This window comes from Bombina bombina, chromosome 1 (assembly GCF_027579735.1).
Source record: "Bombina bombina isolate aBomBom1 chromosome 1, aBomBom1.pri, whole genome shotgun sequence".
NCBI lineage: Eukaryota > Metazoa > Chordata > Amphibia > Anura > Bombinatoridae > Bombina > Bombina bombina.
The window spans coordinates 19291189-19313688 of record NC_069499.1 but is presented as its reverse complement, the minus strand read 5'-3'; the positions used below and the strand labels follow the sequence as shown (position 1 = coordinate 19313688).

At 39.4% G+C, this 22500-nt stretch overlaps 1 protein-coding gene across 2 annotated transcripts in view; it reads left to right on the top strand.

The window, feature by feature from the left end:
* The window catches only part of JAG2 (jagged canonical Notch ligand 2), a 228822-nt gene that overhangs the window by 92262 nt on the left and 114060 nt on the right, over positions 1-22500 (top strand). For both annotated transcript variants that reach the window (XM_053697265.1, XM_053697266.1), the window contains exons 4-5: positions 14168-14422; positions 14914-14974. In XM_053697265.1, the coding sequence (XP_053553240.1) occupies positions 14168-14422; positions 14914-14974 (316 nt within the window). The remainder of the gene's footprint in view (positions 1-14167; positions 14423-14913; positions 14975-22500) is intronic.

Sequence of the window (22500 nt, the reverse complement as noted above, 5' to 3'; positions counted from 1 at the left end):
ATTATATTATATGTATGTAAGTCTCTCATGTGATCATGCACAGACTACATACATATATCTAGTTGTCACAACCCTTCACATTATATTACATGTATGTAAGTCTCATGTGATCATGCACAGACTACACACATATATCTAGTTGTCACCACCCTTCACATTATATTACATGTATGTAAGTCTCTCATGTGACCATGCACAGACTACATACATATATCTAGTTGTCACAACCCTTCACATTATATTACATGTATGTAAGTCTCTCATGTGATCATGCACAGACTACATACATATATCTAGTTGTCACAACCCTTCACATTATATTATATGTATGTAAGTCTCATGTGATCATGCACAGACTACATACATATATCTAGTTGTCACCACCCTTCACATTATATTACATGTATGTAAGTCTCATGTGATCATGCACAGACTACATACATATATCTAGTTGTCACAACCCTTCACATTATATTACATGTATGTAAGTCTCTCATGTGATCATGCACAGACTACATACATATATCTAGTTGTCACAACCCTTCACATTATATTATATGTATGTTAGTCTCTCATGTGACCATGCACAGACTACATACATATATCTAGTTGTCACAACCCTTCACATTATATTACATATATGTAAATCTCTCATGTGACCATGCACAGACTACATACATATATCTAGTTGTCACAACCCTTCACATTATATTATATGTATGTAAGTCTCTCATGTGATCATGCACAGACTACATACATATATCTAGTTGTCACAACCCTTCACATTATATTATATGTATGTAAGTCTCTCATGTGATCATGCACAGACTACATACATATATCTAGTTGTCACAACCCTTCACATTATATTTTATGTATGTAAGTCTCTCATGTGATCATGCACAGACTACATACATATATCTAGTTGTCACAACCCTTCACATTATATTACATGTATGTAAGTCTCATGTGATCATGCACAGACTACATACATATATCTAGTTGTCACAACCCTTCACATTATATTTTATGTATGTAAGTCTCTCATGTGATCATGCACAGACTACATACATATATCTAGTTGTCACAACCCTTCACATTATATTACATGTATGTAAGTCTCATGTGATCATGCACAGACTACATACATATATCTAGTTGTCACAACCCTTCACATTATATTATATGTATGTCTCTCATGTGATCATGCACAGACTACATACATATATCTAGTTGTCACAACCCTTCACATTATATTACATGTATGTAAGTCTCTCATGTGATCATGCACAGACTACATACATATATCTAGTTGTCACAACCCTTCACATTATATTATATGTATGTTAGTCTCTCATGTGACCATGCACAGACTACATACATATATCTAGTTGTCACAACCCTTCACATTATATTACATATATGTAAATCTCTCATGTGACCATGCACAGACTACATACATATATCTAGTTGTCACAACCCTTCACATTATATTATATGTATGTAAGTCTCTCATGTGATCATGCACAGACTACATACATATATCTAGTTGTCACAACCCTTCACATTATATTACATGTATGTAAGTCTCATGTGATCATGCACAGACTACATACATATATCTAGTTGTCACAACCCTTCACATTATATTTTATGTATGTAAGTCTCTCATGTGATCATGCACAGACTACATACATATATCTAGTTGTCACAACCCTTCACATTATATTACATGTATGTAAGTCTCATGTGATCATGCACAGACTACATACATATATCTAGTTGTCACAACCCTTCACATTATATTATATGTATGTAAGTCTCTCATGTGACCATGCACAGACTACATACATATATCTAGTTGTCACAACCCTTCACATTATATTACATGTATGTAAGTCTCTCATGTGATCATGCACAGACTACATACATATATCTAGTTGTCACCACCCTTCACATTATATTACATGTATGTAAGTCTCTCATGTGACCATGCACAGACTACATACATATATCTAGTTGTCACAATCCTTCACATTATATTACATGTATGACAGTGATGTATGTAAGTCTTATGTGACCATGCACAGACTACATACATATATCTAGTTGTCACAACCCTTCACATTATATTACATGTATGTAAGTCTTATGTGACCATGCACAGACTACATACATATATCTAGTTGTCACCACCCTTCACATTATATTACATGTATGTAAGTCTCTCATGTGACCATGCACAGACTACATACATATATCTAGTTGTCACCACCCTTCACATTATATTACATGTATGTAAGTCTCATGTGATCATGCACAGACTACATACATATATCTAGTTGTCACAACCCTTCACATTATATTACATGTATGTAAGTCTCTCATGTGACCATGCACAGACTACATACATATATCTAGTTGTCACAACCCTTCACATTATATTATATGTATGTAAGTCTCTCATGTGATCATGCACAGACTACATACATATATCTAGTTGTCACAACCCTTCACATTATATTATATGTATGTAAGTCTCTCATGTGATCATGCACAGACTACATACATATATCTAGTTGTCACAACCCTTCACATTATATTTTATGTATGTAAGTCTCTCATGTGATCATGCACAGACTACATACATATATCTAGTTGTCACAACCCTTCACATTATATTACATGTATGTAAGTCTCATGTGATCATGCACAGACTACATACATATATCTAGTTGTCACAACCCTTCACATTATATTTTATGTATGTAAGTCTCTCATGTGATCATGCACAGACTACATACATATATCTAGTTGTCACAACCCTTCACATTATATTACATGTATGTAAGTCTCATGTGATCATGCACAGACTACATACATATATCTAGTTGTCACAACCCTTCACATTATATTATATGTATGTCTCTCATGTGATCATGCACAGACTACATACATATATCTAGTTGTCACAACCCTTCACATTATATTACATGTATGTAAGTCTCTCATGTGATCATGCACAGACTACATACATATATCTAGTTGTCACAACCCTTCACATTATATTATATGTATGTTAGTCTCTCATGTGACCATGCACAGACTACATACATATATCTAGTTGTCACAACCCTTCACATTATATTACATATATGTAAATCTCTCATGTGACCATGCACAGACTACATACATATATCTAGTTGTCACAACCCTTCACATTATATTATATGTATGTAAGTCTCTCATGTGATCATGCACAGACTACATACATATATCTAGTTGTCACAACCCTTCACATTATATTACATGTATGTAAGTCTCATGTGATCATGCACAGACTACATACATATATCTAGTTGTCACAACCCTTCACATTATATTTTATGTATGTAAGTCTCTCATGTGATCATGCACAGACTACATACATATATCTAGTTGTCACAACCCTTCACATTATATTACATGTATGTAAGTCTCATGTGATCATGCACAGACTACATACATATATCTAGTTGTCACAACCCTTCACATTATATTTTATGTATGTAAGTCTCTCATGTGATCATGCACAGACTACATACATATATCTAGTTGTCACAACCCTTCACATTATATTACATGTATGTAAGTCTCTCATGTGATCATGCACAGACTACATACATATATCTAGTTGTCACCACCCTTCACATTATATTACATGTATGTAAGTCTCTCATGTGACCATGCACAGACTACATACATATATCTAGTTGTCACAATCCTTCACATTATATTACATGTATGACAGTGATGTATGTAAGTCTTATGTGACCATGCACAGACTACATACATATATCTAGTTGTCACAACCCTTCACATTATATTACATGTATGTAAGTCTTATGTGACCATGCACAGACTACATACATATATCTAGTTGTCACCACCCTTCACATTATATTACATGTATGTAAGTCTCTCATGTGACCATGCACAGACTACATACATATATCTAGTTGTCACCACCCTTCACATTATATTACATGTATGTAAGTCTCATGTGATCATGCACAGACTACATACATATATCTAGTTGTCACAACCCTTCACATTATATTACATGTATGTAAGTCTCTCATGTGACCATGCACAGACTACATACATATATCTAGTTGTCACAACCCTTCACATTATATTACATGTATGTAAGTCTCATGTGACCATGCACAGACTACATACATATATCTAGTTGTCACAACCCTTCACATTATATTACATGTATGTAAGTCTCATGTGATCATGCACAGACTACATACATATATCTAGTTGTCACAACCCGTCACATTATATTACATGTATGTAAGTCTTATGTGATCATGCACAGACTACATACATATATCTAGTTGTCACAACCCTTCACATTATATTTTATGTATGTAAGTCTCTCATGTTATCATGCACAGACTACATACATATATCTAGTTGTCACAACCCTTCACATTATATTACATGTATGTAAGTCTTATGTGATCATGCACAGACTACATACATATATCTAGTTGTCACAACCCTTCACATTATATTTTATGTATGTAAGTCTCTCATGTGATCATGCACAGACTACATACATATATCTAGTTGTCACAACCCTTCACATTATATTATATGTATGTAAGTCTTATGTGACCATGCACAGACTACATACATATATCTAGTTGTCACAACCCTTCACATTATATTATATGTATGTAAGTCTTATGTGACCATGCACAGACTACATACATATATCTAGTTGTCACAACCCTTCACATTATATTACATATATGACAGTGATGTATGTAAGTCTCATGGGATCTCCTTCTGATAACAGCCACAGGATACAATTAGCATCTTATAGACCTGTGTGTTTGATCAGAGGTGCCCATAACTTAGTGAGGTGTGCTACACTTATGTACGTGCTAAACATAATACGCAGATCTGAGTTTGTTGGTGAATTTATCACAGCTAATTGTCTTGTGCTGAATCATCTTACTGCGTCACTGTACTGGATAAGAATAACTTGTGCAAAACACATTGAGCCCAAACTATCTTTATTAACTTGGAGGGAGGCAATAGTCAGATTGTTGTTCTATCTCATTGAATATTATATTGCAATTTACACAAGGATATCTCACTCACATGTTTGTGTAAATGAGTCACTGGTGCACAAGGCACAGAGTTGTGTAAATGAGTCACTGGTGCACGAGGCACAGAGTTGTGTAAATGAGTCACTGGTGCACGAGGCACAGAGTTGTGTAAATGAGTCACTGGTGCACGAGGCACAGAGTTGTGTAAATGAGTCACTGATGTACAAGGCACAGAGTTGTGTAAATGAGTCACTGATGTACAAGGCACAGAGTTGTGTAAATGAGTCACTGATGTACAAGGCACAGAGTTGTGTAAATGAGTCACTGGTGCACAAGGCACAGTTATGTAAATGAGTCACTGATGTACGAGGCACAGAGTTGTGTAAATGAGTCACTGGTGCACGAGGCACAGAGTTGTGTGAATGAGTCACTGGTGCACGAGGCACAGAGTTGTGTGAATGAGTCACTGGTGCACAAGGCACATGTTTATACATTTACAGTAAAAAAATCATCATCTCCCTCAAAATTTCAGATTTTTCTTACAAGTGTTTGCGGTAAAGCCATGTGTTCACGCACGCACACACTCACATTCACGCACGCACACACACACTCACATTCACACACACTCACATTCACACACACACTCACATTCACACACACTCACATTCACACACACACTCACACTCACACACACTCACATTCACACACTCACACACTCATTCACACACACACATTTACACACACTCACATTTACACACACTCACATTTACACACACACTCACACTCACACACACTCACACACACTCACATTCACACACTCACACACTCATTCACACACACACATTTACACACACTCACATTTACACACACTCACATTTACACACACTCACATTTACACACACTCACATTTACACATTCACACACACACTCACATTCACACACACACTCACATTCACACACACACACACATGCACACACATTCATACGCACACACATTCTCTCACACACATTCTCTCACACACACATTCACACACACACACATTCACACACACACACATTCACACACACACACATTCACACACACACATTCACACACACACATTCACACACACACATTCACACACACACACACATTTACATACACACACACACATTCTCACACACACATTCTCACACACACACACACACACACACACACACACATTCTCACACACATTCACACACATTCTCTCACACACATTCACACACACACATTCTCACTCACACATTTACATACACACACACACATTCTCACACACACACACACATTCTCACACGCACACACATTCACACACATTCTCTCACACACACACACACACACACACACACACACACATTCACACACACACACACACACACACATTCTCACACACACACACACACACATTCTCACACACACACATTCTCACACACACACATTCTCACACACACACATTCTCACACACACACATTCTCACACACACACATTCACACTCACACACATTCTCACACACACACATTCACACTCACACACATTCACAAACACACTCACACACATTCTCACACTCTCATACATTCACACACACACAGACGTTCTCTCACACACACTCTCTCTCTTTCTCTCACTCTCTCACTCACACACATTCATACACATTCACACACATATACACGCACGCACACATACATACATACATACACACACAAACTCATAAATACACACACATACATTCATACATACACACACATTCACGTGTGTGTGTGTGTGTATATATATATATATATATATATATATATATATATATATATATATATATACATATACATACATTGTGGTTTGGTTTATTTGTTGACATTGGATGAAGCTAATGTTGGTGACATTTTTTTCTCAGGCATATAGTGCTCATTCTGCTCAGAAACATTACTTTTAATTTAATATCGTTTGGTCACTGGTGTTGCCAGGTACATAGGCATGAGATACCCACGTGTAACTGCTTAAGCATGTTCCTGGTGCTGGCATTTACCCTGTCCTCTACTTTAAGATGAAAATTTAAGTTCTGCAGCCGCTGTGTAAAATACAGCACCTTGAAGAAAAAAACTAGTTTTAGCAAATAAACAGATTACTGTTGCTTATGGCTCAGTTCAGTTGCCTAGTTAAGAAATGTAAACACATTGGTGGAGGTTTGCATAAATAAACCCTTTGTGTCACTTAAAGGGACGTAAATTGCTGTAGCGTGAGTTTTCCCTTCTGAGCATTGTGCCCGTCAGGAGCGGCATATGGATGTAGCTGCCAACCACCATCTGGCATGAATGCACCTGGTACATAGAAGAATAATAAATTACTTTAATTCAAAATACTTTCAGAATATTTACCTAATATTATTAAAGAACAATAGTCTTCTCCCCGAGGACTATTTAATGGGCACAACACCGGTCCGATTTTTACTGACCACCTAACTAAAATTTAAGCCAATATTAAATGTTTGTTGCATAGATGATCAATTAATACATTTTTTTTTAAAATGATGAAATTAATACTTTTATGAATAACAGAAATTGTTATAATCATGCAAAGTACTACACTGCCCCCACCCAGCTACTTATAATGCACCCTGCTGGCAACATTTTATGTGGAGAACGCTGCAAATATAATTTAAAAATAAAATAATAATTTTGTGCTTAAACTTCCAATATAAATTTAAATAGCTTTATTGTAACTACAGAATGTCCACAGATCTTTTGCTTAATGAAAGTACACCGCCACTGAGAGAGAGATTACATCTTTAACATGGCAGATCATTTTTTGTTTTGTTTGTTTTACTACATTATTTTCCAATAGAAAAACCAAAATAAAACTTTTTTTTTTCCTTTTTGCCCAGTTAAAGGGACATGATACCCAAATGTTTAAGCATTTGAAAGTGATGCAGCATAACTGTAAAAAGCTGACTAGAAAATATCACCTGAACATCTCTATGTAAAAAAAGGGAAATATTTACTTTAACATTTCCTAAGTATTCACACCCCATTGTAAAGAAATCTAGTCCCAGGACTTGCAAGGGAGTGTGCATCTGTCGTGCAGGCTCAATCATGTTATTTAACTATTCAGTTTAAGGAAGTTGACTGTGAAATCTCATGAGATCACAGCAATGAAAGACCTCAGCACTGCTGATGCTGATTGGCTATTTGTTTTTCCATCTTAATATGAGGAGAGTCCATGGCTTCATTCCTTACTTGTGGGAATACAGAACCTGGCCACCTGGAGGAGGCAAAGACACCCCAGCCAAAGGCTTAAATACCTCCCCCACTCCCCTCATCCTCGGTCATTCTTTGCCATTTCGTCACAGGAGGTTGGCAGAGAAGTGTCGGGAGATTTTGGAGTAGTTCCTTTTGGAGGGTAGTACTCTTCGAGATGGGACTGGAGTTTTAAGTAGTCTTGTTAGCCTCTCAGTGAGAGCATTGACGGAAGTTAGAGTCTGGAGATGCAGGGAGAGTCTTTCTGCGAACCCATCCAGACTCATTATTAACAGCTCCTTAAGCAATCGGCATTGACGAGTTTCGCTGCCTGCTTACTTCACTCAAGTCCATGTCAGAAGCGCTGCTACAATCTGTCAAACTTGAAGGACCGTGTTACTGTTCCACGGCATAGATTCCGGTAAGATCGTTTCATTACTTTACACACATGTTAACGATAAGAAGACAGGGTCACAGTGGGACTCCTTTTATCTTTATGGAATCAAGGGTTAATATCTCCTGAGGGGATTATTGAACAGTAGTTTTTTTTTTTTTTCTTTTAATCATATTTATGTGATTTCTACTGCTTATGTTTACGAAGGTCTGGGCTTCAGGCTTGTACGGAACATACAGGTTCTTTCATTTGGAGAGCTGTGCAGTTTTCTTTAGCTAAGATGGTGCGCTTTTACTTTAGCAGGGGCAGGTCCTGCATGAGTACCATGTGACCAGGATCGGTCACGTTTTTCTTTTTTCACCACTTGAGATTCTTGAACGGATGTCTGCGGAGAGGAGCTTCTCTATCTGTCAGGGTCATAGGAGGTGGTAAGTCCCCCATCCATTGGGGGTGTAAGGTGCCAGTTGTTTTTCCTTTCTATTTTTTTGATATTTTAGAGGGGGATCCCTCCGATACAGAATTTGATACCTGTGTATATTGTGAGGAGGCCATGGTAATCAAGCCCGCTCAATTATGTTCCGCATGCCACAATTGAGTGTTCTCATCAATCAATCTTGGGATGCTAGAGACCACTGAGCTGTCCGCCTCTGAGGACTTTTCGGCCAGCGAGGTGTGTTCCCTTGATACTGTTCCTACATACGCAATTTTCACCCCCCCCCTTGACCTGTAAGGGGTTTGTTTCCACCAGAAGTTACTAGGCACTTCCGCATAGCATTTTCTTCTGCCTTAGCAAAGTTACCTATTCCTTCTACGCGCAAGCGAGGGGTTAGTCCGTGCTCTCCTGCCCGAGACAATTTGGTGTCTGATCAGTCCTCTGGGGATGTGGTTCCCTCTGAAGCTTTAGAGAGAGAACTTCCAGGTTCGGAATCTGCTGACTTGGGTCCTCCGTCTGCGGAGGGCTTAGCATTTAGATTTAGATTGGCACGCCTGCATTTGCGATGTTAGAGACTTCCAGTACTGCTCTGTCAGTTGACTCTCTGTACTCTAAATCAGATAACGATCTTAACTACACGAGTGGAGGATGGTATATTCCTTGTCTTGATTTTACCTTTTTGCTTTTTTATGTGTATTTATAATCCCAGTTCTGGGCGCTATGGGGGATTGTGTCGTATAACAGTCAGGACCTGTTTTTGGTTCCGTACCAGATAGTTTATTTTGAACTCTGGATTGTTGTAGAAACTCTTCTTAGACTTTTCGTCGCATGGGATTTTGACCCTATCAACTTTGATGGTCGAGAGGTTGGAGCTCGGGTTGATAGTTGCCCCCCCCCCAATATTTTAGAGGACATTTTAAGCCTTGGAGCTTAATTAATTTGATGGAACTATGAAGTTTTCCTTTTTAGTATACTGGAGTGTTCTGGAAGATATGTCGTATCATAGATGACAGGCAAGACCTGTTGTGGACACTAGCTAGGTCTGTTTTCCTTCGCTCTACTTAGGAAAAGGTTTTTTTTTTCTTCTAGATTCCGGTTTACGTACAGCAGGCCCATCTATCCTAGTTAACAGACCGGACCTGTTTAGGTATTACCTGGAATGGGTGCTTGGTACTGGATCATATGGATCTAGGGGTCATAGAGACCAGAAATAGGTTTCCTTTCTGGACACTTTGTCTGGTCATGGAAGACTAGGGACCTTTGGAGTCTTTGTTCCGGTATATTTCTCACTGTGAGATTTTTCTTCCGCTGTTGGTGCATACCCTAATAAGGGGAGGGTCTTCCCATCCTACTTGGGTTCTATGATATGGATGCGGAGCTTATCGGTTCTTCTTTCGCTGGAGAACGTAAGGTTCTCCCTTCAGTTCTTGGGAATCATATTTTTCAGTAAACCTAGTTCTGATCCTTCTCGGGATCTGGGTTTTCAGGTGGCAGTATCCTGCTTCCAGACTTTTCTGTAGTTCCCGGTTCTCGGCCCTTCTGGGTTTCTTACCTTAGCCTGCTAGAGACTTTTAGGGATTTTCCCGTGTCTTTTTGATCCTCTGAGTTGGAGCGAGACCTGAGTTGCTGGTGTCGATACCAGGGTGGATCTGGATGCTGTTTTGTTCCAAGATACCCTACCTAGTGAGCTGAAGGCTTGGCGTTGAATCCTGCTGCGGCAGCTTTCTGTTAATCCGGAGTTCTTGCAAACTTTCCATTTGTGTCATGTCCTCCAGCCCCCTTCTGGTCTTTGTGACGTGGGGGTGGTGAGTGATAGACACTGCCGAGGCCGTGAGTTCGACATGATATTGGTGTTTCGGCCTTAAACAGTCTTACATGGATTACCGGTGGGGGAAATAAATTTCCAGTGTTCCATTCAGATCTCCTTGTTCGGAGAAAATTTTCTCTTCTCCAGGAACGGTTTGGACCTGTCCGTGGGAGAGAGTGTCCTAGGGAGGTCCGCGGGAGTTTCCTTCCGATTTATTCCTTTGGTTCCTCAACAAGCATTCGGCTCTTAGTGGGGAGACCCCCTTTTGAAGAATGAGAGTTCCTCCTGCTTATTGGGGGGGTCTCGTGGTGGGTGGAAGCCCACATCGGCTTGTCGCCACCGACCCGTTCTATGAGCGTATTCTTTAGCATGACTAAGTGGCCTAAGGGATTGCTACCCTGCCTAGCAAGCTGAGGCTTGGAGTTGACTCCTGCGGGAGCAGTCTTTTTTAAGACTTTCGAGGAGCAGGTTACCTCCTCCGCTTCTGTAGCAGAAGGTGGGTTTGCTCCCGGGGGGGGGGGGGGCTCCAGGATTTTCAGTCTGCTTATGCTAGAATTCTTGTTTTCCTTAGAGGGGTTATTTTAACCTTTTTCTCTTCAGCCATATCACTCTTTGTGGTGGAGGGTCGATCTTAGCAGGAGCAGACGTCAGTGAGACGATTTGCTTCATTTAGAGTTAGGTCTTAGTTCCAGTGCTTTGCCTTTATGGACCTTATTCAGGTACCTGCGGGTGCAGGATCCTTGTGTTCTTCACTTCTGTAACTCTCTGGGGTTAACTGCGTGGAATTGTCCACTTAGCCTTAACCAAGAGAGGTTTTTGTGATGGAGTGTTGTTCTCTCGGCTTAGTTCTTAGGCCGGGGTATAGTCGCTTCTATCATAAGGGGTGCAGGACTTACTACTTATAGTATGTGGAGCGGGGATTCTCCTGACATAAGGCCAGGTTTTTTTTAAGGAATCCTTTCTTTTCTCCAGGATGTTCTGGGGAAAGGGCCCTCTGTAGCTCCCTTAGGGGATAGTTTTAGGTCCTGTCTATCTTACTGCTCGGGAGTCTTACGAGCTTCCAGATGTCAGTTTTGCTTAGTTCAGGCCTGTGTTTAGATTCAGTACTCCTCTCTGGGGTTTACTTTTTGTTCTAAAGTTTTGCAGATGGCTCTGTTTGGGCCTATGCATAGAGTTGATGTTAAATCTTTCTGTTTGAAAGATTTTCTTTTTTCTATTGGTTATTGCTTCAGCCCACAGATTTTCTGAGTTGGCTGTCTTGCAAGGTCAGGACCCTTACCTAGTTTTCATATGGCTAGGGCTGTTCTCTGGGTTAGTTTTCTTCCTATGGTTGTTTCATATCACAATATCTATCATGAGAACGTGGTTCCTTCCTTGTGTCCTAATCCTCCTCCTTTCGAAGGAGGGGTTATTTCATAACTTGGATGTGGTTCGGGCCTTGAAGTTCTATCTTCACGCTACTAGGGAGTTTTTGTCAAACATCTTCTTTGCGGTGTGTCTGTTCTGAGAAGTGTAAGGGGCCCAAAGCTTTGGCCACTTCCTTGTTTTTTTTTTTCTGGTGGAGGAGCTTATTTGCTTAGCTTACAGATTCAGCAGGACGCAAGCCTCCTCAGAGGCTTAAGACTTATTCATCTAGAGCTGTGGCTCCCTCTTGGGGTTTGAAAACGAGGCATTTAGCAATCAGAATTGTAGGGATTCTACCTGGTCTACCTTACATATTTTTTCTTCTTCAAAAACGTCAAATATGTAAAAATTTGGCTTCGGCTGAAGCGGCTTTTGGGAGCAGGGTTTTGCAGGCTGCGGTGCCCTCAGAAAAGGGTCTGCCTATCTTGTTACCCTCCCGTTCATTCAATGTCCTCTAGAGCTTGGGTATATGTTTCTCACAAGTAAGGAATGAAGCCGTGGACTCTCCTCATATTAAGATGGAAAACATAATTTATGCTTACCTGATCATTTCCTTTCCATCTGTATGAGGAGAGTCGACTGCTCTTGCCCGTCTTCTCCGGTTGGGCGGACCAAAATTTTTTGTTTTTCTGGCACCTTTTATACCCTGATATTTCTCCTACTGTTCCTTGTTGTCTCGGCAGAATGACTGGGGGATGAGGGGAGTGGGGGAGGTATTTAAGCCTTTGGCTGGGGTGTCTTTGCCTCCTCCTGGAGGCCAGGTTCTGTATTCCTACAAGTAAGGAATGAAGCCGTGGACTCTCCTCATACAGATGAAAAGGAAATTATCAGGTAAGCATAATTTTGTTTTGTTTTTTGTTTACTTTTTTTCCAACTTGCAACTTTACAGCTGCTCTAACTTCACAGAGCACTTACATTGGTGAGCTAAAGACTTTTAACTAAAATCTCTTCCCTTTGTACATATGACATTATTGATTTTTTTATGTCAGCTTTTTACAGTTATGATGCACCACTTTCAAGTGATCTAGCATATCAGGATTATGTCCCTTTAATATATTTTCTGATTTGAATACAATATTTTCTGGAAGTTCTTTTTTTTTTATCTGTGTAAAACTTTTGACAAATGAATTTTGCTTTATTCTTATGTTGGACATTTTTTTTTTTTAGGGCACATGCTTAGCTCTGGTAGGATTGTGTACTTCGATTTGGTTAGACAAGGTTCTTGGTTCAAATACCTTTTTATCCCATTGGTTGGAACACATTGCAAGGGATTAAGCTAATATGGCAAATAATCATTTTTCTGGTACAGAGAATAAACAAAGAAAGAAAAAAACTTTAGTGTTTATTTATATGGTTGTTTCACGTCCAGCGGTAGGAGTTTTGGTTTAAGACAATAAGCTTTTATGTACAGTATACTAGTACTGCACAAGCACATGATTACTGTTAGTTTTAAAAACAGAATAAATAGCTTTAACTTAAACCTCTCTTCATCCATTTTTCAACCTGTTAATAGTGTTCCTGTCTATATAAATAAAGTACAGCATTGAAACCATATTTTCATTTGGCAATACAATAAAAATACGGTGCACTTCCAGTTTTACTGTGGAGGTCATTGTTTTTTAAAATGTACTGCCTAATTGTTTATGCGGTTGTTTAAATTCTTTAGCATGTAAAACAGGTTAACAGAGTAAGCAAACCAGAGGGTATATTTATTGGAGTAAAAGGGATTTGATTTTCATACCGTTTGCTAATAGAATCATTTCTGGATTTTCTAGATGACAGCCAGTTGATTGATAGAGTGACCCATGCTGGAGTGATAAATCCTGACGACCAGTGGACACCATTACTTCTCAATGGACATGTTGCTCACTTTGAATTCAAGATACGAGTAAAATGTGATGAGAATTACTATGGTGCAATGTGCAATAAACTGTGCCGACCCAGAGATGACTTTGTTGGACATTACACTTGTGACCAGTATGGAAACAAAGCGTGTATGGATGGTTGGATGGGGATGGATTGTAAACAAGGTAATTTACTACTGAAATTCTGTCTACTATTCTATAATGCAAGATTAGACTTTTCTAACTGAAGGCCCAATACACTAGCACCTAGTTCACTTCATCTGGCCCTCCACGTCTCAGAATAAAATACAAAATATGTCTTAACTAATGAGGAGAATATTCTGATCTCATGATTACAAATGTGTGCACTGATCCTGTCGTACTGTTATATTATTCTGAGCTTGGCTATCACAACGCACTTCATTGTACCAAGGTGGAAACGAAAATAATGGTGTACAAATATATCTGACTAACATATATTGCTCATTTGAAATAAAAGCTCAGCATTTATCATTATAGCTAGTAGTGTTTCTAGCATTTGTTCACCCTCCAAGTATAAACAAAATTCCAACGATATCATCTTGATTTAGAATGTTTAGGTGTAGTCCACTGTTTAAGATGCTGGTCACATGACAAAGCAGTTCCTGATACTGATACCTTTTGCTTTCTGCTTACAGCTATATGTAAACAGGGCTGTGACCTGCTCCATGGTGGCTGTACTGTGCCTGGGGAATGCAAGTGAGTATTTTTACATGATCATTCTATACAGCATTTGCTGGGTCTTTATGTAGAACATTTTAATGTGGAGAAACTTTACTAAGAAATAATGATATTGTGATGATATATATATATATATATATATATATATATATATATATATATATATATATATATATATATATATATATATATATTAAAGGATTTTTTTTTTGGTCTGAGGACTATATTATGTCCGAAAACGTTCACTGAATAAAAGTGCCTGTTTAAGGATCCCTTGAAGTGCGCTTTCTTCTATATGTCTGTTTGCCTGCTTTGCTGCACCCAGGGCATTGGATCACCTGTTTGCTTGGAGTGCAATCCTCTAGTGATATATATATATATATATATATATATATATATATATAAATATACAGTTGTATGCAAACGTTTAGGCACCCCTGACAATTTCCATGATTTTCATTTATACATAATTGGGTGTTTGGATCAGCAATTTAATTTTGATCTATCAAAAAACTGAAGGAAATAGTAATATTACAGTAGTGAAATGAGGTTTATTGGATTAACAGAAAATGTGCTATATGCATCAAAATGAAATTAGACAGGTGCATAAATTGGGGCACCCCAACAGAAATGTTGCATCAATATTTAGTAGAGCCTCCTTTAGCAGAAATAACAGCCTCTAGACGCTTCCTATAGCCTGTAATGAGTGTCTGGATTCCGGATGAAGGTATTTTGGACCATTCCTCCTTACAAAACATTTCAGTTAGGGTTATGGTTGCCGAGCATGGACAGCCCGCTTCAAATCACCCTACAGATTTTCAATGATATTCAGGTCTGGGGACTAGGATGGCCATTCCAGAACATTGTACTTGTTCCTCTGCATAAATGTCAGAGTAGATTTTAAGCAGTGTTTTGGGTCGTTGTCTTGTTGAACTATCCAGCTCCGGCGTAACATCAACTTTGTGACTGATTCTTCAACATTATTCTCAAGTATCTGCTGATATTGAGTGGTATCTATGCGACCCTCAACTTTAGCAAGATTCCCAGTATCTGCACTGGCCACTCAACCCCACAGCACGATGGAACATCCACCAAATTTTACCGTGGGTAGCAAGTGTTTGTCTTGGAACGCTGTGTTCTTTTGCCACCATGCATAACACTTCTTGTTATGACCAAATAACTCAATCTTTGTTTCATCAGTCCACAGCACCTGGCTTGTCCAAATGTGCGTTTGCATACCTCAAGCTTGTGTTTTTGGCGTGTGTGCAGAAAAGGCTTCTTCTGTATCACTCTACCATGCAGCTTCTCCTTGTGTAAAGTGTGCTGAATTGTTGAATGATGCACAGTGACACCATCTGCAGCAAAATGATGTTGTAGGTCTTTGGAGGTGGTCTGTGGGCTGTTTTTGACCGTTCTCACCATCCTTTGCCTTTCCGATATTTTACTTGACCTGCCACTTCTGGCCTTAACAAGAATTGTGTCTGTGGTCTTCCATTTCCGCACTATGTTACTCACAGTGGACACTGACTGCTTAAATCTCTGCAATAGCTTTTTGTAGCCTTTCCCTAAACTATAATGTTGAGCAATCTTTGTTTTCAGGTCATTTGAGAGTTGTTTTGAGGCCCCCATGTTGCCACTCTTCAGAGAAGAGTCCAAGAACAACATCTTGCAATTGGTCACCTTAAATACCTTTTCTCATGATTGGATGCACCTGTCTGTGAAGTTCAAGGCTTAATGGGCTCACCAAACCAATTGTGTGTTCCAATTAATCAGTGCTAGGTAGTTACAGGTATTCAAATCAACAAAATGACAAGGGTGCCCAAATGTATGCACCTAATTTCGTTTTGATGCATATTGCACATTTTCTGTTAATGCAATAATCTCATTTCACTACTGAAATATTACTGTGTCCTTCAGTTATTTGATAGATCAAAATTAAATTGCTGATCCAAACACCCAATTATTTATAAATGAAAATCATGGACATTTTCAGGGGTGCCTAAATGTTTGCATGTGTGTATGTAATCTGGTAGTTTGTTTTATTTGCTCAATCAGTCCTCTGCTCTGTATATGTTACCTAAAGAAAAGAATTGGAGCACGCAAGGGGTAGTTGGTATGTTGCTGCCTTCAGGGTGAAGGCCTTGGTAGGTCAAGTTGTATGTTAGAGTGATCAGTAATAATTCTGTGTTCTGCTGGAGCTGGGCTTATACCGGCCTTGGTAGGTTAAGTTGTATGTTAGAGCTGATCAGTAATAATTCAGTGTTCTGCTGGAGCTGGGCTTATACCGGCCTTGGTAGGTTAAGTTGTATGTTAGAGCTGATCAGTAATAATTCTGTGTTCTGCTGGAGCTGGGCTTATACCGGCCTTGGTAGGTTAAGTTGTATGTTAGAGTGATCAGTAATAATTCAGTGTTCTGCTGGAGCTGGGCTTATACCGGCCTTGGTAGGTTAAGTTGTATGTTAGAGCTGATCAGTAATAATTCTGTGTTCTGCTGGAGCTGGGCTTATACCGGCCTTGGTAGGTTAAGTTGTATATTAGAGCTGATCAGTAATTCTGTGTTCTTCTGGAGCTGGGCTTATACCGGCCTTAGTTGGTTAAGTTGTATGTTAGAGCGGATCAGTAATTCAGTGTTCTGCTGGAGCTGGGCTTATACCGGCCTTATTAGGTTAAGTTGTATGTTAGAGCTGATCAGTAATAATTCAGTGTTCTGCTGGAGCTGGGCTTATACCGGCCTTGGTAGGTTAAGTTGTATGTTAGAGTGATCAGTAATAATTCTGTGTTCTGCTGGAGCTGGGCTTATACCGGCCTTGGTAGGTTAAGTTGTATGTTAGAGCTGATCAGTAATTCTGTGTTCTTCTGGAGCTGGGCTTATACCGGCCTTATTAGGTTAAGTTGTATGTTAGAGCGGATCAGTAATTCAGTGTTCTGCTGGAGCTGGGCTTATACCGGCCTTATTAGGTTAAATTGTATGTTAGAGCTGATCAGTAATAATTCAATGTTCTGCTGGAGCTGGGCTTATACCGGCCTTGGTAGGTTAAGTTGTATGTTAGAGCTGATCAGTAATAATTCTGTGTTCTGCTGGAGCTGGGCTTATACCGGCCTTATTAGGTTAAGTTGTATGTTAGAGCTGATCAGTAATTCAGTGTTCTGCTGGAGCTGGGCTTATACTGGCCTTATTAGGTTAAGTTGTATGTTAGAGCTGATCAGTAATTCTGTGTTCTGCTGGAGCTGGGCTTATACCGGCCTTATTAGGTTAAGTTGTATGTTAGAGCTGATCAGTAATAATTCTGTGTTCTGCTGGAGCTGGGCTTATACCGGCCTTATTAGGTTAAGTTGTATGTTAGAGCTGATCAGTAATAATTCTGTGTTCTGCTGGAGCTGGGCTTATACCGGCCTTATTAGGTTAAGTTGTATGTTAGAGCTGATCAGTAATTCTGTGTTCTGCTGGAGCTGGGCTTATACCGGCCTTATTAGGTTAATTTGTATGTTAGAGCTGATCAGTAATTCTGTGTTCTTCTGGAGCTGGGCTTATACCGGCCTTAGTAGGTTAAGTTGTATGTTATAGCTGATCAGTAATTCTGTGTTCTGCTGGAGCTGGGCTTATACCGGCCTTAGTAGGTTAAGTTGTATGTTAGAGCTGATCAGTAATTCTGTGTTCTTCTGGAGCTGGGCTTATACCGGCCTTATTAGGTTAAGTTGTATGTTAGAGCTGATCAGTAATTCTGTGTTCTTCTGGAGCTGGGCTTATACCGGCCTTAGTAGGTTAAGTTGTATGTTAGAGCTGATCAGTAATTCTGTGTTCTGCTGGAGCTGGGCTTATACCGGCCTTAGTAGGTTAAGTTGTATGTTAGAGCTGATCAGTAATTCTGTTTTTTTCTGGAGCTGGGCTTATACCGGCCTTAGTAGGTTAAGTTGTATGTTAGAGCTGATCAGTTATTCTGTGTTCTTCTGGAGCTGGGCTTATACCGGCCTTAGTAGGTTAAGTTGTATGTTAGAGCGGATCAGTAATTCTGTGTTCTTCTGGAGCTGGGCTTATACCGGCCTTATTAGGTTAAGTTGTATGTTAGAGCGGATCAGTAATAATTCTGTGTTCTTCTGGAGCTGGGCTTATACCGGCCTTATTAGGTTAAGTTGTATGTTAGAGCTGATCAGTAATAATTCTGTGTTCTGCTGGAGCTGGGCTTATACCGGCCTTAGTAGGTTAAGTTGTATGTTAGAGCTGATCAGTAATAATTCTGTGTTCTGCTGGAGCTGGGCTTATACCGGCCTTAGTAGGTTAAGTTGTATGTTAGAGCTGATCAGTTATTCTGTGTTCTGCTGGAGCTGGGCTTACACCGGCCTTGGTAGGTTAAGTTGTATGTTATAGCGGATCAGTAATTCAGTGTTCTGCTGGAACTGAGCTTATACCGGCCTTGGTAGGTTAAGTTGTATGTTAGTGATCAGTAATAATTCTGTGTTTACTGGAGCTGGGCTTATACCGGCCTTGGTAGGTTAAGTTGTATGTTAGAGCTGATCAGTAATTCAGTGTTCTGCTGGAGCTAGGCTTATACCAGCCTTGGTAGGTTAAGTTGTATGTTAGAGCTGATCAGTAATTCAGTGTTCTGCTGGAGCTGGGCTTATACCGGCCTTGGTAGGTTAAGTTGGAGTTAGGATGAAGTAATAGGCTGTGTTCTGCTGGAGCTGGGCTTATACCGGCCTTGGTAGGTTAAGTTGGAGTTAGGATGAAGTAATAGGCTGTGTTCTGCTGGAGCTGGGCTTATACCGGCCTTGGTAGGTTAAGTTGGAGTTAGGATGAAGTAATAGGCTGTGTTCTGCTGGAGCTGGGCTTATACCGGCCTTGGTAGGTTAAGTTGGAGTTAGGATGAAGTAATAGCCTGTGTTCTTCTGGAGCTGGGCTTATACCGGCCTTAGTAGGTTAAGTTGTATGTTAGAGCTGATCAGTAATTCTGTGTTCTGCTTTAGCTGGGCTTATACCGGCCTTGGTAGGTTAAGTTGGAGTTAGGATGAAGTAATAGCCTGTGTTCTTCTGGAGCTGGTCTTATACCGGCCTTAGTAGGTTAAGTTGTATGTTAGAGCTGATCAGTAATTCTGTGTTCTGCTTTAGCTGGGCTTATACCGGCCTTGGTAGGTTAAGTTGGAGTTAGGATGAAGTAATAGCCTGTGTTCTGCTGGAGCTGGGCCTATCCTGCTTCTGGTTCACTAGGAGAGGAAAGCTAGTTAGTGTTTAAGCTGCTCCCGGTGCTGTATGTCTTGTTCTCTTAATACTTTTCTAAAAATATTTTGTCCTTTAGGCTTAAAATGCTTAATAACTACATTTCTATTTGCCCAGAATACACTATTTGTACTTGTGCTAAACTATCCCTAGAAATGATGTGTTTGTTGCTGGCTAGATCCACAAGGGAATGGTCACAAATTAAAAGTATTAGCCAAGCAGTGTACAGAAATAAACCATCCATAGCGTGCAGAACCTAGGGGCAGGGGCTTCCCTAATTAATGCATAATAGGACCTCATCATACATGTAGTCTGACCTGTGCACGTGCACAGCAGATCAAAGTCAGGCAAACCTGGTCATTCTCTGATTTTATAAAATCCCACGTGCATATTATGTTCTCCTCCCTATGGTGTGTGATCCATAAGGTGTTTTCTAACCAGCAGGTTAAATGGGTTTTTTTTTTTACTTATCTGAAAATGCTGTTTTGGGGAATATCAATTTTTTTTTTTTTTTCTTCATTTTTATGTATGTGAAGTAAAATAATTTCTGTTCCATCTGGTATCCTCTCATCTCCATTCTTTTGGTGGGGCTCCCAGTTTTTTCAGATTGTAATATAAAAATAAAATCCATCTGGTTGCCTCTCACTGCAGCTCATTCTGTTGGTGGCCATAACCTCCAAAATGTTTACTTCTGGCTTCTCATTTCTGATTGTTGTGTGTAGATCAAGTTAAACTTTCTTACATTGCTGTTTTATCCAGGCCATGTCCATTTCCCTCTCTCTCTTTAGCGTATTCTGTATGTCTCACTCTCTTTAGCGTATTCTGTATGTCTCACTCTCTTTAGCGTATTCTGTATGTCTCACTCTCTTTAGCGTATTCTGTATGTCTCACTCTCTTTAGCTTATTCTGTATGTCTTTCTCTTTAGCGTATTCTGTATGTCTCACTCTCTTTAGCGTATTCTGTATGTCTCACTCTCTTTAGCGTATTCTGTATGTCTCACTCTCTTTAGATTATTCTGTATGTCTCACTCTCTTTAGATTATTCTGTATGTCTCACTCTCTTTAGCGTATTCTGTATGTCTCACTCTCTTTAGCTTATTCTGTATGTCTCACTCTCTTTAGCGTATTCTGTATGTCTCACTCTCTTTAGCGTATTCTGTATGTCTCACTCTCTCTTTAGATTATTCTGTATGTCTCACTCTCTTTAGCGTATTCTGTATGTCTCACTCTCTCTTTAGCGTATTCTGTATGTCTCACTCTCTCTTTAGCTTATTCTGTATGTCTCACTCTCTTTAGCGTATTCTGTATGTCTCTCTCTCTTTAGCTTATTCTGTATGTCTCACTCTCTTTAGCTTATTCTGTATGTCTCACTCTCTTTAGCTTATTCTGTATGTCTCACTCTCTTTAGCTTATTCTGTATGTCTCACTCTCTTTAGCTTATTCTGTATGTCTCACTCTCTTTAGCTTATTCTGTATGTCTCACTCTCTCTTTAGCTTATTCTGTATGTCTCACTCTCTCTTTAGCTTATTCTGTATGTCTCACTCTCTCTTTAGCTTATTCTGTATGTCTCACTCTCTTTAGCTTATTCTGTATGTCTCACTCTCTTTAGCTTATTCTGTATGTCTCACTCTCTTTAGCTTATTCTGTATGTCTCACTCTCTTTAGCTTATTCTGTATGTCTCACTCTCTCTTTAGCTTATTCTGTATGTCTCACTCTCTCTTTAGCTTATTCTGTATGTCTCACTCTCTCTTTAGCTTATTCTGTATGTCTCACTCTCTCTTTAGCTTATTCTGTATGTCTCACTCTCTTTAGCGTATTCTGTATGTCTCACTCTCTTTAGCGTATTCTGTATGTCTCACTCTCTCTTTAGCGTATTCTGTATGTCTCACTCTCTCTTTAGCGTATTCTGTATGTCTCACTCTCTCTTTAGCTTATTCTGTATGTCTCACTCTCTCTTTAGCTTATTCTGTATGTCTCACTCTCTTTAGCTTATTCTGTATGTCTCACTCTCTTTAGCGTATTCTGTATGTCTCACTCTCTTTAGCGTATTCTGTATGTCTCACTCTCTCTTTAGCTTATTCTGTATGTCTCACTCTCTCTTTAGCTTATTCTGTATGTCTCACTCTCTTTAGCTTATTCTGTATGTCTCACTCTCTTTAGCGTATTCTGTATGTCTCACTCTCTTTAGCGTATTCTGTATGTCTCACTCTCTTTAGCGTATTCTGTATGTCTCACTCTCTTTAGCTTATTCTGTATGTCTCACTCTCTTTAGCTTATTCTGTATGTCTCACTCTCTTTAGCGTATTCTGTATGTCTCACTCTCTTTAGCT